This window comes from Pipistrellus kuhlii, unplaced genomic scaffold (genome assembly GCF_014108245.1).
Source record: "Pipistrellus kuhlii isolate mPipKuh1 unplaced genomic scaffold, mPipKuh1.p scaffold_m20_p_131, whole genome shotgun sequence".
NCBI lineage: Eukaryota > Metazoa > Chordata > Mammalia > Chiroptera > Vespertilionidae > Pipistrellus > Pipistrellus kuhlii.
The window spans coordinates 279,535-295,706 of record NW_023425440.1 but is presented as its reverse complement, the minus strand read 5'-3'; the positions used below and the strand labels follow the sequence as shown (position 1 = coordinate 295,706).

At 40.0% G+C, this 16,172-nt stretch overlaps 1 protein-coding gene across 1 annotated transcript in view; it reads right to left on the bottom strand.

Annotated features, from left to right (window-relative positions):
• Positions 1–15,664, bottom strand: part of LOC123652268 (P antigen family member 2-like) — a 62,248-nt gene extending 46,584 nt beyond the window's left edge. Inside the window, exons 1-2 of the mRNA XM_045581032.1 lie at positions 15,562–15,664; positions 13,382–13,476 (exon numbers count right to left, since the gene is read on the bottom strand). Of these exons, the coding sequence (XP_045436988.1) occupies positions 13,382–13,476; positions 15,562–15,664 (198 nt within the window). The remainder of the gene's footprint in view (positions 1–13,381; positions 13,477–15,561) is intronic.
• Positions 15,665–16,172: the final 508 nt, after the last annotated feature.

Here is a 16,172-nt window from a genome sequence, read left to right as displayed (position 1 = left end):
ATCACCCCGGAGGGCAGCTCTGTGGACCTACCAGGTGAATGTGAACCAGCGAGAAGGAATCAAAATGGAAGGAACGCGAACACCTGTTGCGCAGTTCTCCTCAGTGAACTGGGACAGCAAAGCGCATGCGCAGCAACCAACTTGCCTTAAAGGCACAGACGCGGAAGTGGCCTTATATGGAAATGAACAGTCCGAACTGCTCTGGGCATGCGCAGGTATGAGCATATGGACTAATTTGGCTCCTGAGATAGTTGTGGTTTCCCTGCTCAAGCATCAGAGCATTGTAATCTGTAGGTCAGCTCTGGTCAAGAAAGCAGCTCAGAGTATATTTTTTCCCTACTCCCAAATATTCTTATGCTTTCAGAAACTTTGTGGACAGACACGCCAAGTTTAACCTTCATGAGAATATGTTTCAGAAACATGGCCGTGAAGGAAACGTATTTTAATACCATGTTTACACATGTTCTTTCATGAGTCACTGCTTTCTGCTTCTGGGATTTGTTTCATGTTTACAAGGAATTTGCTCACTTCCATAAATTTAATTTACCCACCAGTTTTTTTTTAAACTTTTTTTGTGTGTGTGTTACCGTACACACATCTCCAGACGGTAAATGTTTCTCTGAACATACCTGTGGTCACTCAGTCAGTGTATGGTTTACCAATACCCTTAGATAACGGTGCTAGCATTTAGGCTCAGTTCTCTGTCACTTGCTGCATCCTGTACTCTACTTCCCAATCATCAGACCAACAATTTTCTAGGCAAAGATCACTTACAGCCTATCACTACAGTAGTCATGTACATCTGTTTTCCTGTATACAACACTTAAGTTTTTATAATGAGAAACAAGGATTTCTAACTCAGAACTTGAATCCCCAAATATGCTTTCAATGGGATTCAAGTGACAAGTTTTGTGTACACTCTGTTCTACCTTAATTGTGAGGGTTAAATTAGGTGATACATGTATGGAACCCAGCTCAGATAGGTGGTAAATGGTAGTGTACATTCTCTAAATATGACTGATTCCCATTATGAAAAATCTGAAATAATGCAGCTATTGGTATAAGTATGTAAGTGAGGATGTGATCAGGTCATGACCGTGGAGTGGAGACTGAAATTATCTAGGCCAGTGTCTCCCAAACTTTTGACATATGTGTATCCCTTCTATAATTTTCGTAACGCTGAGTACCCCTCATACTCATGAGAACATAGAATTAGGCGCAGCTAAGCACGGTGCAGTGCCTATCCCCACCAAACTCCGGTACAACGCGTACCCCCACCAAACTCCTCCCGTACCCCTGGGGGTATGCGTACCACACTTTGGGAAACACTGATCTAGGCCATAGAGCCATGATTTTACTTTACTGGGTGTATAAGTTCGGTATCAGCATAGAACCTACAGCAGGTATCTTTCCGAATGATTGCATTAGAGAGGTATCTTGCAGGGAAGATGTGCATTCTACAAAGGTGGATGTGATGGGCACCTGAACCATCCCCTTCTGCCTCTCCCCTGAAAGTAGGCTCTGATACTAAAAATCTGAGATGCTGCCCAGATAGAGCCAATCATGACAAAGCCTATTGCTGCATTTCTCCTCACCTTGTGGAGAACTGTGTTTCATGGAACAGAAGAAGAGTTTTTACCTATCAATTCCTTTCATGCAGTTAGTGTACATCAAATAAAATATGTGCTAATGTGGCTCATGTGGTCATTCATAAACAACCTAAACAAAGTATCAAGACAGAGATTACTCACCAGATTAAAATAAAATTACTCACCATGACCAAGCGCTCTTCCCTTGAAGCAATACAAGATTTGATTAACCATAGGAACTTATCTATGTAACTCACCATATTAACAGATTAATGGAAGGACCAATCCTATGATCAGTTCAACAAATACACAAGTTTCTGATAGAGGTCAACATATATTCAAAAATTCTTAACAGACTGAGATGGGAATGGAAGCTCCTTTACTCCACAGTGAACATGGTGAAATGTTAAAATTTTCCCATTTCCACCAAAACCGGTTTGGCTCAATGGATAGAGCATTGGCCTGTGGACTGAAAGGTCCCAGGTTTGATTCCGGTCAAGGGCATGTACCTTGGTTGCGGGCACATCCCCAGTAGTGGGTATGCAAGAGGCAGATGATCGATGTTTCTCTCTCATCGATGTCTCTAACCCTCTCTCTTGCTCTCTGTAAAAAAATCAATAAAAATGTATTTTAAAAAATTTCCCATTTCCTATCAGGAATAAGAAGTTTGGCAAACTAATTCCAATTCTATTAACATTTTATTGCGTGGCTCAATCTGTTGCTGTAAAATGAGAGAAGGAAATAAAGGCTTATTTTTAAAAAAATTCTCATCTGAGGATATTCTTTCCATTGGTTTTTAGAGAGAGTAGAAGGGGAATAAAGGAGGAGGGAGGAAGAAATGGAGGGAGGGAGAGAGGAAGAGGGAGAGAGGGAGAAACATAGTCATGTGAGATAGACACATTGATTGACTGCTTCTCACATATGACCAGACTGGGGCAGGGGATAGAACTTGTAACCTGATAAAGTACCCTTGAAGAGGAATTGATTCCAAGACCCAAAGTCTGAGGGGTGAACACTGACCAATGAGTAAAGCCAGCCAACACAGCATAATTTTTAAAATCACCGAAAAAATTTGTTACCATTCAGAAATGATTGGATTGTGCATAGTGAAACTTAGAATCTATCTAGAAATAACCATTGGGAAACAATAATCCTATATGTTAAAAGGCTAATATGTAAATAAACCAAATGACAGAACGACCAGTCACTATGATGCGCACTGGCCACAAGGGGAAGATACTCAATGTAGGAGCTGCCACCTGATAGTCAGTGCACTCCCACAGGAGGAGTGCCACTCAGCCAGAAGCTGGGTCCAAGCTGGCGAGTGTAGCTGTGGTGGTGGGACCTTCTGCCACTTTTGTGGCAGCGCTAAGGATGTCCACTGCCAGCTCAGTTGGACATCTTCCAACGGCTACTGGACAGTGAGAGGGAGCAGGCCAGGCTGAGGGTCCCATATCTGAGTTTATGAATTTCGTGTACCAGATATCTAGTCATATATGACAAGGTTGATGGAGAGAATACCAATGTACAAAGATATCTGCATAAGAAAGCTCATTTGTCATGTAAAACATTAGAAAATGATATAATTTTCAATAGCATCAAGATTTTGGGAATACACTTCACAAAAGATTTGCAAGATTCCTTGGATAATGCTGCAAAACTTTATTGAGAGAACTTTAACACTGTAGTATCATAGGAATAATCTGTGTCTTGATATCATCTTCCTTTAAACGCGTGGTTTCCCTTCTCCTGCAAGGAAACAGAACTGGTTGGAACATTCCTTAGTCTCATTACATTTAGATGACATTAAAGGTACACAAAGGACAAAGTTTAGGTTTTATAAGACAGACTTCCATGCATACAGTTTACCAATATTGACTAAATACACCACTCTTTCTGTTGGTACTCAGCAACAAAAAGACTGTTCCAGTTCCGAGCACAGGAAATGAAATGAACCCATGAAAAGGTGGTTTTAAATAGTCAGCAAGAAATGTGTAAAGTATTGAAAAAAAATGTGAACACCATCCAACAGAAAACCCATAAGAAACAAAAGTTTACAAGGAATGCTTTGATTTGAAATACTATTCTGAACATAGCTAAAATAGTATTGTTTTATTTGTTCTTGCTTATGTGAAGTAAACAGAAAGGCCGGTACTACCTTTGCTTCTTCATTATGGTACATGAAAAGCAAAAATATTTCTTGGGCTCCTTTACCCTTTTTATGCAATTATTTGAATAGGGTAACCACGTATTCTCAATTCCATCTGTACTCCTAGTGTAATTGTAAATTATTATTTTATCACAGTGTATGAGTTTCAATTTGTATAATCACTTTTACAATCACACGAAGTTTAAGTCAGTAACACCATTTTTTATACCAAAATATGAAGCTTATTTATAGAATGCCTTACAGGAAGACAGAAAAACAACCATAAAGAAAACACACAGAATATAATAGAATCGGTGGTATAGAAAGCGAGTGATAAGACAATTCTCAGGGGGAAAGGTGTGTGTGGGGTGTGGCAAGAGACTAGATAAAAATCGTATTCCCATGGATGAGGACAATGGAGAGTGGAGAGGAAGGGCAGAGGTTGGGGTGGGAACAGGATTGAGGGGAACTATGAGGGAATAAGATGAACAATTTTAATAATCCGAACAAGAAATATTAACTAAACACACACACACACACACACACACACACACACACGTAAAGAATGAATGAATGAATGAATGGAGGGAGGAGGTAGCAGAGGGGAAGAAAGAATGAGAGAATGAGAAAGATACATAGACAAGTAAAAAAAATTGGTTTTTAAAATACAATGATTTCTAAACACTTTATAGAGGAACCTTAAACTATTGTATATATTGAAACAGTAAACATTGTGATTGGCTGTATGTATGCATTGTGGCATGATTATTAAGGTAAATATAGGTCATTAACCCATCCCTCAACTCACCTAGTTAACTTCTATTTTTTGTGCCGAGAATGCTTAAGATATGTTCTCATCAACTTTCATGAATATATTACCATGTCATTAGCTAAAAGTAAGAGCTTAGGAGGGACAACTCTGAACTAATTTCTGAAAATTTCCCATGATATTTTCTATTTTTAGATATTCAGGTGCTACTGGATTATATTAGATAAAATATGTTTTCCTGGTATATGAAGCATTCCATCCATATTTTGAAAATATTAATTTAGAGTTCAAGAATATCTTTACTTTAAATTTTATAAAATACTCAGTATCTGTTGGTTTGCTGTTCATGTTCCTTATTGGGTACACTTAGGCTTCTTTCATTTTACTCCAGATTATGTAATGGAATCTTACATATCTCTTGTAAGAGCCATCTTTTTATTTTTTTAATTGTATTAGTTTTCATTTTCCTTAAGATTTATACTCGTATTACTTACTATATCTTTTCTCCTTAGCTTAATTTTTTTGTTCCTTTCTCCTAATGTTTATTTTTGGATGGTCATGTAATTTATTATCTGTTTAGTAAAGCTTATCTTTAAACTCCATGATATTTCCCTGGGTCCATTTCAGCCACATTTAATTGGGTCCTGGATGTAATCTTAAAACCTTCTCTTACTGCAAATAAGTCTAATTAAATGGTTCAGCTATGTAGAGTAAATAGTTCAGAGGACTAACTCAGGGTAATTTCCTTCCCTGAAAATCAAGTGCTTCCTTTAAATTTAGAAGGTCTTGTAATTATCAGAGATCACCCTGGAAAATGCATGAATTGCATTCTTGATGAATAACATATCTGCTTCTGGCATGTAAATGTGTTCTAGATTTAGTAACATCTCCCCCTTTACTTCAAGCCCATCTCTGTCCTCACCCTCAGTCTTTGGCTGAGTCATTTCCTGGAGATCACCTTCCAGGAGAAGCCCTTAAAATTTTTTTATCAATTTGAGTGGTCAATGTGCCATATTTGATATGATTATAAGACCTTATCTCATACTACCCATATTTCTATAAGGGACATGAGCCTATTAAATCCGACAGTGGTGACAGTGAGCATGCTTAGCATAGGTGTCTTACTCACACCTGTCTTGAGCATCAGTGATCGCCTACACTCTCTTTACTGATCAGAGAAAATAAAAACTGGTCTATTTCTTGGTATTTCATAATTCAATCACTTGATGCTTCATTGGGGGAAAAACTTAAATTCAATTGCTTATTAGAGCCAGAATTATTGAAAATTTGACAGAGTCTAAGAACAGGTATCCATGTCTATAGATAGAAAAAGAAACATCAGTGGAATGATTCCTCATAATTTTAGTAGATATGTGATTTCTGGTCAGGTGTTTAAATGTGACTCAAGAACATAATTTATGACAACTACGGCATAAAATTAAAGTATCTTTGTATTCTTTCCAATACGAGTAGAGAATCCAACGATCATCATACAAAATTAATATATTTTATTTGAATTTACTGTGTAAGAGCATACATCAGTTCCGAAATTAAGAACTCTCCTACAAATTTACAAATTATATTAAAGCTGGTAGTGCAATCTACTTCAGTGTCTCAGAATATTTCATACTCTTGATATTTATTTCAAATGCATTATCTGCAGAAATCATAAGAGAATCAAATATGCATTAGCTGTTGTTTCAAGTACTTGCACTCAGAAGTAAAAAATGTTTTCATATCTTATAATTCAATTTGGCTGTGAACCAGTGTGTTTCTCTATCTGATTATCTAAATCAGGCAGTCCCTTATTTGCAGTCTGCTGAACTAATGTTCAAAGTATCATTATATATGAGTCTTCTCATGTAATAATTTTTTGTTATTTCTGTCTTTTAAAGGTATAATATTGTAAGAATCAGAAAACACATAAATTGCTTTCTTAATTAGTAATATACCTGCTTCTGGCATTTCAATGGTCTCTGGATGTACATAAGCTTGCCCGATGACATCAGGGTTATCTCCACATTCGGCCCCAGTCATTGGGTTCACCAGTTCTGGGGTATCATCTTCCAGGTCATCCCCTTAAAAAGAAAGTTGTCAATTTCAGCAGTAAACATGACATATCAATTAGGAAGTGGTAATATTCATTTCTTCAGTTACATGAAAAAAGCCTGTAATCTAGTATAATAATATGTGATAGAAATATGGACTTTACATTCTTGTTTTTCTGTAGTATGAAACTTGTTGTAAATGACGATCTGAAGTTCAACCGAAAGACATGTGCCTTTCCTATACATGACCATAGTGTGTTAATACTAGTAGATAGCATAAGCTATCAATGAAATTTGAGGTGTACACTATGGATAGTATTTTATTACAATTAAAATATAATAATCTAATTTCAAGTAAACCACCTGATCTCAGACCTAAAAGAACTAGAAAAAGAACAAAGTAAGTACAAACTCAGTGGAAGGAAGGAAATCGGAACAACCTGAGTGAAAGTAAACACAACAGACTTTAAAAAGTAAATATAAAAGATGAAGGCATTAGCTAAAGATCATATATGCATAGCCCATGGACATGGTCAATACGTTTGTGAAGGCCAAGTGAGGGAGAAGTGGCAGCTGGAGGAGGTCAACCAAAGCGGGGGAAGTTGTATAGCAGTAATAATATCAACATGAAAATTATAAATAATAAAATATATAAATAAAACCAGCAGCTGGTTCTTTAAAAAGATTGATAATCCTTTAATCAGACTCATTAAAAAAAGAGAGTACTCAAATAAATGAAATAATAAATGAATGAGAAGTAACAACAAACACCACAGAAATACAGAGGATTATAAGAAAATTTTAGGATTAAGCATATGCCAACAAGTTGGACAATCTGGAAGAAATGGATGAATTCTTAGAAACATATAACCTTCCAAATTGAATTAAGAAGAAACAGAAAATCTGTATAGGCTTATTACAACTAATGAAATCAACTCTGTAATAGTAATTAAAAAAACAAGTCTCTGACCTGCTGATTTCACAGGTGAATTTTCCCAAACATTCAAAGACCTGACACCTATTCTTCTCAAACTATTCCCAAAAACATTGAAGAGGGGGGAAGACTCCAAAGCTCATTTCATGAGGCCAGCATCATCCTAATTCCAAAACCAAATAAAGACACTACAAGAAAGAAAATTATGTCAAATCTCTCTGATGAAAATAGATGCAAAGATCCTCAACCAAATATAGGCAAACCAAATTGCTCAATAAATTAAAAAGATCATATTCCCTGATCAAGCAGGATTTATTTCTGGGATGCAAGTTCAGCACAATGTCCACAAATCAGTTAATGTGATACTCACCAAAAACCAAATGAAGGCAAAAGATTATGTGAACAAATCAAAAGATACAGCAAAACTAATTTGATAAAATCCAGTACCCCCTTATGATAGAAACTCTTAGCAAACCGGAAATAAAGAAAACATAATTTATCATAATAAAGGCTATATATATGACAAATCCAAAGCTAATATACTCAACTGGGAAAAACCAAAAGCATTTCCTTTAAAGATGTAAAGAAAGCATAGAAAATATAGATCAATGGGATAGAACAGAGAGCTCAGAAGCAAACCCATGCCTCTATGGTCTATTAATATATGACAAAGGAGGGAAAAACATGCAATGATATAATGGCAGTCTATGCAGTAAATGGAGTTGGCAAAATCGGGCGGATACATCTACAAAAATAAACTAGACTATCTTCTTACACCAATACACAAGAGTAAACACAGAATGGGTTAAAGGCTTAAATGTAGGACTGAAAACCATGAACCTCCTCGAAGAAAACACAGGTAGTAAAATCTCTTGTTTCTCTCAGCAATATTCTTTATGATCTATGTTCTCGAGATAGATCACACATTAAAAGGGGTTTGAATAGCAAAGAATATGATTTAAAAAAATGGAAAAGCAACCTACTGAATGGGTGAAAATATTCTCTAATTATACACTTAGGGCTGTATGACTTCTTTTTAATTTTTGGGTGTCAACATCCAAAAATTAAAAAGAAGTCATACAGCCCTAACTGGTTTGGCTCAGTGGATGGAGCGTTGGCCTCCTGACTAAAAGGTCCCAGGTTCGATTCCAGTCAAGGGCATTTACCTTTGTTGTGGGCACATCCCCAGTAGGAGGTGCGCAGAAGGCAGCTGATCAATGTTTCTCTCTCTTCGATGTTTCTACCTCCCTATCCCTCTCCCTTCTTCTCTGTAAAAAAATCAATAAAATATATTATAAAAAAAGGAAGTCATACAACTCAACAACAAAACCAAAACAAACAAAATATCTAAAAAAACAAAAAGAGGACCTGAATAGACTCTTAGGGCTTACAGGTGGCCAATAAAAATATGATAAGATGTTCAATGTCACTAGTTATCAGAGAAATGTGCAAAACTTTAATGAGATATCATCTCATATGTGTCAGAATGGCCATCATCAATAAACCCACAAATAGTATGTCGTGACGAGGATGTGGAGAAAGGGGAACTCACATGCACTGTTAGCCCAGTGCAGGCCAATGCAGTCACTCAGGAAAACAGGATGGAGGGTCCTCAAAAAAAATTTAAAATGGATTGCATTATGGTCCAGTGATTAGAAATTCTTATCAGATATGCAAAGAATTCCAAAACAGTAATCAGAAAGAGTATATGCTTGTCTGTGTTCATTACAGTGTTATTCAAGATATGGAAGCAAACCAAGTGCCCATCAGTAGTCAAGTAAATAAAAAATGGTGATACACACACACACACACACACACACACACACACACACACACAGAAATATGAGACCATACAAAAGAATGAAATATTGCCATTTGTGACAGCATGGATGGACCTAAGATGGATGGGCTAATACTAAGAGAAACAAATAATTGAGGTAAAGACAAGTATCATAGAATTTCACTAACATGTGAAATCTAAAGTACACTATAGGGCGGTAAGTTGGGGGTAAATGGAGGAATGAGGACACATATGTAATACTTTAATCAATAAAGAAATAACAAAAAGAAATATTGACTAAAAATAAATAAAGTGTACTATGTAGAGACAAAAAAAGACAGAAACAACTTCACAGATACAGAGAACAGACTAGTGGTTGTCAGAGGGAGGGAAGTTGGGGGAGTGGCTTAAAAACGTGAAGGGTTGAGAGAGAAGAAAGATGGCAGCTGGAAGATCAGCAGTGAGGAAGAGAGTGTGAGTGAGTAAGGGAGCAAAAGAGGAGTGAAGGACAGTTAGATTCCACAGGACTTTTGGGGGCTGGTGGACTGGGTTCCCCTAGCTGGGCAACCCCTGCTACAGCTGCAATCTATCCCAGGGAGGCTGTGCCACAGAGGCATGCCATCATGAAGCAGAGAGCTGCTGTGTCTGGGAGCCCAGCCTCACCTCCACCCAGGGTGCCCTCAGATACCATAGGGAACCCGATAGCCACTCCAGCCATGGACCTGCTGCCTCAGCTGCAGACCCATGAACACGGGGACTCCAGCCTCCCAGGGCACAGGATCCTGTGAGTTCCAGAGGGCGCTTCCCTCCCATTGGCCAGAAACTTTAGCCCTGGGCGCCTCGACTGCAGGCAAACAGCCAAGCCTTACACAGCAACTCCAGTTGCCCTGTCTGCACACAAACAACCAAGACTTATGGAAAAACTCTGGGAACGAAGCTCTACACAACCACCTCAGGCACCATGACCTTGCTAGCAACCACCAAGCCCAAGGAGCAACCCCAGGTGCCACAACTGAGCATGAGCAGCCAAGCCCTGTGCAGCTACACTGAGTGCCTCATGCAGTAACCCCAGGTATCATGACCATGCGAATTGCTACCAAGACTCATACATTGACCTGGGCTTGGTGACTGTGTGCCCACCACCATGCCTGCTGCTGTAGTCACAGGCCCAGAGTGACTTATGCCTAGATCCTTAGGTGAGAGCAAAAACGGGGAGACAAAAATAAATAAATAAATAAAAATAACCTCCAAAGGAAAGAAGAGGAGGAATCGCCAGAAAAGGAATTAAATGAAATAGAGGCTTGCAATTTGTCACAAGAAGAATTCAGAGTAAGGGTCATAAACCACATGGATGAGAAAACCAGCAACTTATCTAAGAATTGAGAGGAAATAAAGAGTGATACAGCTACAATAAAAACACTATGTAAGATTTCAAAGCAGACTATAAAAAGCGGAGGACGGAATTCTTGAATTAGAAGACAGGGCATCCAATCTGAACTGCAAGTGGAGAAAAAAATTAAAAGGCAGGAGGACAGCCTAAGGGAGCTATGGGACAACATGAAACGAAGCAATATATGTATAACTTGGGTGCCAGAACAACAAGAAGAGCAAGGGTTAGAAAACCTACTTGAAAAAATAATGTCCTAAAATGTGCCTCATTTGGGTGAAGAAGAAAGTCAAACAAGCACAGAGAGTCACAATCAAGATGAGCCCCAAAATACCCACAGCAAGGCACATTGTAATTATGATGGCAAATGTTAATCACAAAGAGAGACTCTTAAAGGCTGCGAGAGAGAGACAGAAAATTATTTACAAAGGATCTCCCGTTATATTACCCCATGATTTCTCAACAGAACAACATCAGAATAGAAAGGAAAGGAAGAACTATACAAAGTGATTCAGGGCAGGGGACTGGGTCCAAGAATACTCTATCCAACAAGGCTATTGTTCAAAATTGAAGGGGAAATCAGGAGCTTCACCGACAAAAATAAATAAATAAATAAACAAACAAACAAATAAATAAATGTAAAAATAAAAAATAAATCCCAAGGGAATTTATCATTATAAAGCAAGCAATGCAAGAAAGAAAAAAAAAAAAAGACTGTTGTAAAAAGAAAAATAAAAAGGGAAGAAGGGACACAGGCACAAAAAATAAAAATGGCTACAAACAAGTACCTATTAATAATAACCTTGAATATAAATGGACTGAATGCTCCAATCAAAAGGCACTGAGTGGCTTAGTGCATAAGAAAATATGACCCATATATATGCTGTCTGCAGGGGACCCACCTCAAAACAAGGTACACACGTAGACTGATAGTGAAGGGATGAAAAAATATCTTTCAGGCAAATGGAAAAGAAAAAAAAAAAAGCTGGGGTAGCAATACTTATATTGGACAAAATAGATATTACAGTGAAGGCCATGACAAGACATAAGGAAGGCCACTTCATAATACTAAAGGGATCAATACAACAAGAAGATATAATATAGTAAACACATACAAACCCAATAAAGGGGCACCCAAATACAAAACAAAACAAAAAAACAGAAAAAAAATTATGGAAGATATCAAGGGAGATATTGACAACAATACAATTAAAGTAGGGGACTTTAATACCCCACTGATATCACGGGTTAAAACTTTTTTTTGTAGTTAAAACTATACAGTTTCTTCTGGCTTAAGAAGGATTGTGCTTTCAAGAACATAACATACAAATCCAGAAAATAAAGAGAAAACGCACAGTGATAGAACATGCACAGCTGTAAATGATACAATCTTAAAAATTTCAGCCAATTTCCAGGAAATTCTTAGATTGCCTTTTAAAATTAAACTATCAATAGATACTTGGTGCACAATTTTTTTTAAAAAAATAATTCTTTGGGAGGTGTCCTTAGGCCTGGCCAGCGATCAGGGCCAATCAGGTTCTCTGCTACATCTCCTCCTCCTTCCCCATCTGCCTCCATGCTGCAAATGTGTGGTTCTCTCTTTCCTTCCCTTGCCACCTGTGTCTGCCAACACTCACCACCAGTTCCCTGTCCAAGCCCAGGGTCTGTCTCTGATTGGTTGACCTGGACCTGTCAGCCTGCGGTAGGGACCAGGAAGTTGGCTGGTAGGCCTCACTGGCGACTGTGGCCTGCGGGCTGGGGGAAACTCCTGTGTTGAGCGTCAACTCCTTGGTGGTCAGTTCTCATCATAGTGACCAGTTGTTCCAGTCATTCCATTGTAAAGGTCATTTAGGGTTTTATATGTATAGATGTATTTTACTGACTTCAAAGTGGAGAGGAGAGACATAGAAACAATAATGAGGGAGAATAACTGATCCGCTACTTCCTGAATGCTCCACACTGAGGATGGAGTCTGCCAACTAGGCATATACCCTGACCTGAAATTTAACCATAACCTCCTGGTTCATAGGTTAATGCTCAGCCACTGAACACACTGGAGGGCTGCGTAGTTTTTTCATACTTACTTTCCAACAGCTATGGTATGCATAATACATGACAGAGAGACCTCATTTTCTTACCTTCCCCTTCACCTTGAACCTCAGGCTCAGGTGCTCCTGCATCTGCTTGCTCTTCCTCAGGTCTAACATCCTGATTCTCAGTGGGTGGCTCCTCTTGTTTAGCTTTATCATCACTGGGCGGCTGGTCCTAGGGGAGTGTGTGTGCATAAATAAAAGGTTTTGTTGTTAGTACATATCAATCATAAAAATATACATAATATACACACAGGTATAATCACGAATAAGAATAAAGGCATTTTAGACACGATATATTTATTCTTAATATTGTTTCTCTTCCCTCTACCTGGTTCCTTCCAGAGGAGCTGCCCACAAGGACTTCTAAAGCTGAAGCTCTTTTAAACTCTCCTGGGATGGATGTGGGCAGTCTGTGTTAATAAGCATGAGAAAGGAGCCATAGTGGGTATTTCCACTGGCAATGCCAGAGAGCAAACCTCCTGGATCAAGGTTTCCTTCCTCAGGAACCCTCCTGGGCCAATGTTACTCCCTTATCAGCTCGGAAACTTTTAACACTGTACCTAGAGGCATTCAAGAAAACATACAGGAAAATATGTATCTATAATAGACAGTTCAAATATCAAAGCACTCACAACCACGGGTCCAACTTGCTGTTCAGACTCTTCATCTTCTACTAATATGGAACTCCAGTCATCTTTTGATGTTACAATCCGACTCATATTTCCCACTGAAATTAGAACAATTTGATTAGGGAAATATACGTAAGAGGATAATTAGACCACCTCCATGGCTAAAATGTTTTTTCATTTTTTTTTAAATTCCCTTTTTACTATTTGGTGTTCCCAAATCATAATTAAAATTTTTTTTAATTGAAATCATCAGTGGCCTGATGCATGAAATTTGTTCACACTAAAAAGGAATTAATTAGAGGAAATATTTTAATATTGCTATTTGCCCTTTTGTATAATAGAAATATCAGAGATAAAATAAAATCAGTAAAATGTATATGAAAGTCTCCCTCCTGTCACAGTCTAGGGCGCACAGAGGGATCCAAAGTCAAGTCCCTACTAACCTATTATACATGGCCCTCAAAATTGATTGAGACCCAGACCCTCCCTGCTCCCACCCCCATTGGGCTAGATCCAGACCTGGACAGTCCTATCCTTGTGGACATACCCTAAGGTACCCTGGCCCGGTGCCAGGACGGGGGAGGGGCAGGGCCAGAGGTTCACCAGCACAGACCAGGGTGGAGGATGTGCCTTGTGGTCCCCGACAAGCCCTGCCCAGTGGGAGACACAGACTGAGATTACCTGTCAAGAATTGCTGGGTGGGAAGCATGGCCTGAGGTCCCTGGTCAAGCCCCACCAGATGGAGTGGAGCAGCTTCAGGTCTCCCGGAGGGGAGGGAAGCCTCAGGTCCCCGGCAAGGCCCGCTGGGTTGGTGGCATGGCCTCATGTCTACTGTCAAGCCCCATGTGGTGGGGGGCCAGACATGAGGTCCTGTGCCCTGGTGCTGGGGCGAAGGTGCAGCCTGAGGTACTGTAGCACAGCACCGGGACAGGAAGCACACCTTGAGGCCCCCTGTCAAGCCCTGACAAGTGGGGGTGGGCCTGAGGTCCCCAGTCAAGCCCTGCCCTGTGGGGGACAGGGCATGAAGTCCCCTGTCAAGCCCCACTGGGCCGGGGCAGAGCTTAGCCTCAGGTCCCTGCTGATTGCTCATTAAGGCTTCTTATGGGAACTTGGCCTCAGCTGTGGATGCTGCTATGTCTGTGATGGAGTGATGGTCAATTAGCATATTCCCTCTTTATTAGATAGGATTAGATAGATAGGAATTGGGGTGACATTTGTTAATAAAATAAAAATTATACATGTTTCATGTATACAATTCTCTAATACATCATTTGCATGTTGTATTATTCTTATCACCAAAATTCCAGTCTCCTGTCACCATTTCTCACTCCTTTACCCTCTTCTAACTTTCCCACCCCCTTTTCTATCTTGTAATAACCATACAGCTGTCTGTGTCCTTGAGGTTGTTTTTTGTTTGTTTAAGCCCTTCACCTTTTTCACCCAGCCCAACACCCTCCCCTCTAACAGCTGTGCCTATGTGTCTGTTTCTTTTTGTTTGTTTGTTCACTTTGTTCATTAGGTTCCACAAGTAAATGAAACCATGTCCCTCAAAGAATTAACATAATTAAAATGTGCATCCTACACAAAGCAATCAACAGATTCAACCCAATTCCTAACAGAACACCAATGTTGCATTTCTAAAACCAATATGTCAAAGAATTGTATGGAACCACAACAGACTCCGAATAGTCTCAGCAATTTTAAGAAGAAAGTTGGAGCAATCATCCTGTCTGATATCATACTGCAAAGCCATAGCAATCAAAACAGCATGATCTTGCATAAAAACAGATACATAAAGGCTGTCCCCACAAACGTATAGCCACACTTTGAATAATTATAAAGGCAGTGCTTATTAAACTACATTTCATTTACATTTAACAGAAATTCGCTGTCAAAGTGTGTATACAGTATTGGGGATACCTTATAGATGAATGGAAAAAAAATGAAAGGGCCAAAAACTATTAGTCTTTAAATTTAGTTTAGTTTAAGTTTGAAAACATGTTAAAAAGAAGACCCAGGGTCAGTAAGTGAAAGTGCACAGGCTTCCCGGTGATACCAAATACAGGGGCTTGCCAAGCCACCTAGGTCATGCCATGCTGCCTGCCATCACCTCAAGCAGGTGAGAAAAGACCACGTTTGCTGTCACAATGGCTTCCCCTTGACGAAGACATTCAGGAAAATACTGCTTAAACCACACTGAGTGAGCACTGCTTTGCCCGCTCCGGGGATCAGCCCATTTCCCTCGTCAATCCAGCTGGAGCGCACAGGAGGGCTCCGGGCCGCCATGCCACCTGTGCTGCTTGGCACTGTCAGGAGGCACAGGGACCAGGTGCCATCCAGAGGCTGTGCCCCGTGTCTCCCTCGAGAGTCTGCTGGGGGCGCTGCACACCTTGGGAGGGGGCGCAGCTCCAGGTCTCAGCGAGGAGGTCCTTCAGCATGGCCGTGTCTAGGCCCTTCCTTCGCCGCCCCCCCCCCGTTCCTTCCCAGAGCCCCAAGGAGGACCAGGGATTGTGTTCTGTGGGCCGTTCCAGGTCCCTCCATGGCTCAGACACCCGAAATACTGTCCCCCAAACCCTTTACCTGCCCCCTGCCCTGGTGGGCGAACCCCCCTCCTAGTCCGGGTCACGCCAGGACTTCCAGGGCCATGGCGGCCATGATGCCTGAGAGGACAGAGGCGCTGCCCTCGAGGCCCTTCCTCCTAGGAGGCCACAGACCCCGCAGCTCCGCCCCTACCCAAACCCGCTGGCTGCCTCCTCACACTCTGCCATATTAATTAAAGTCTCGGAGGGCTGCT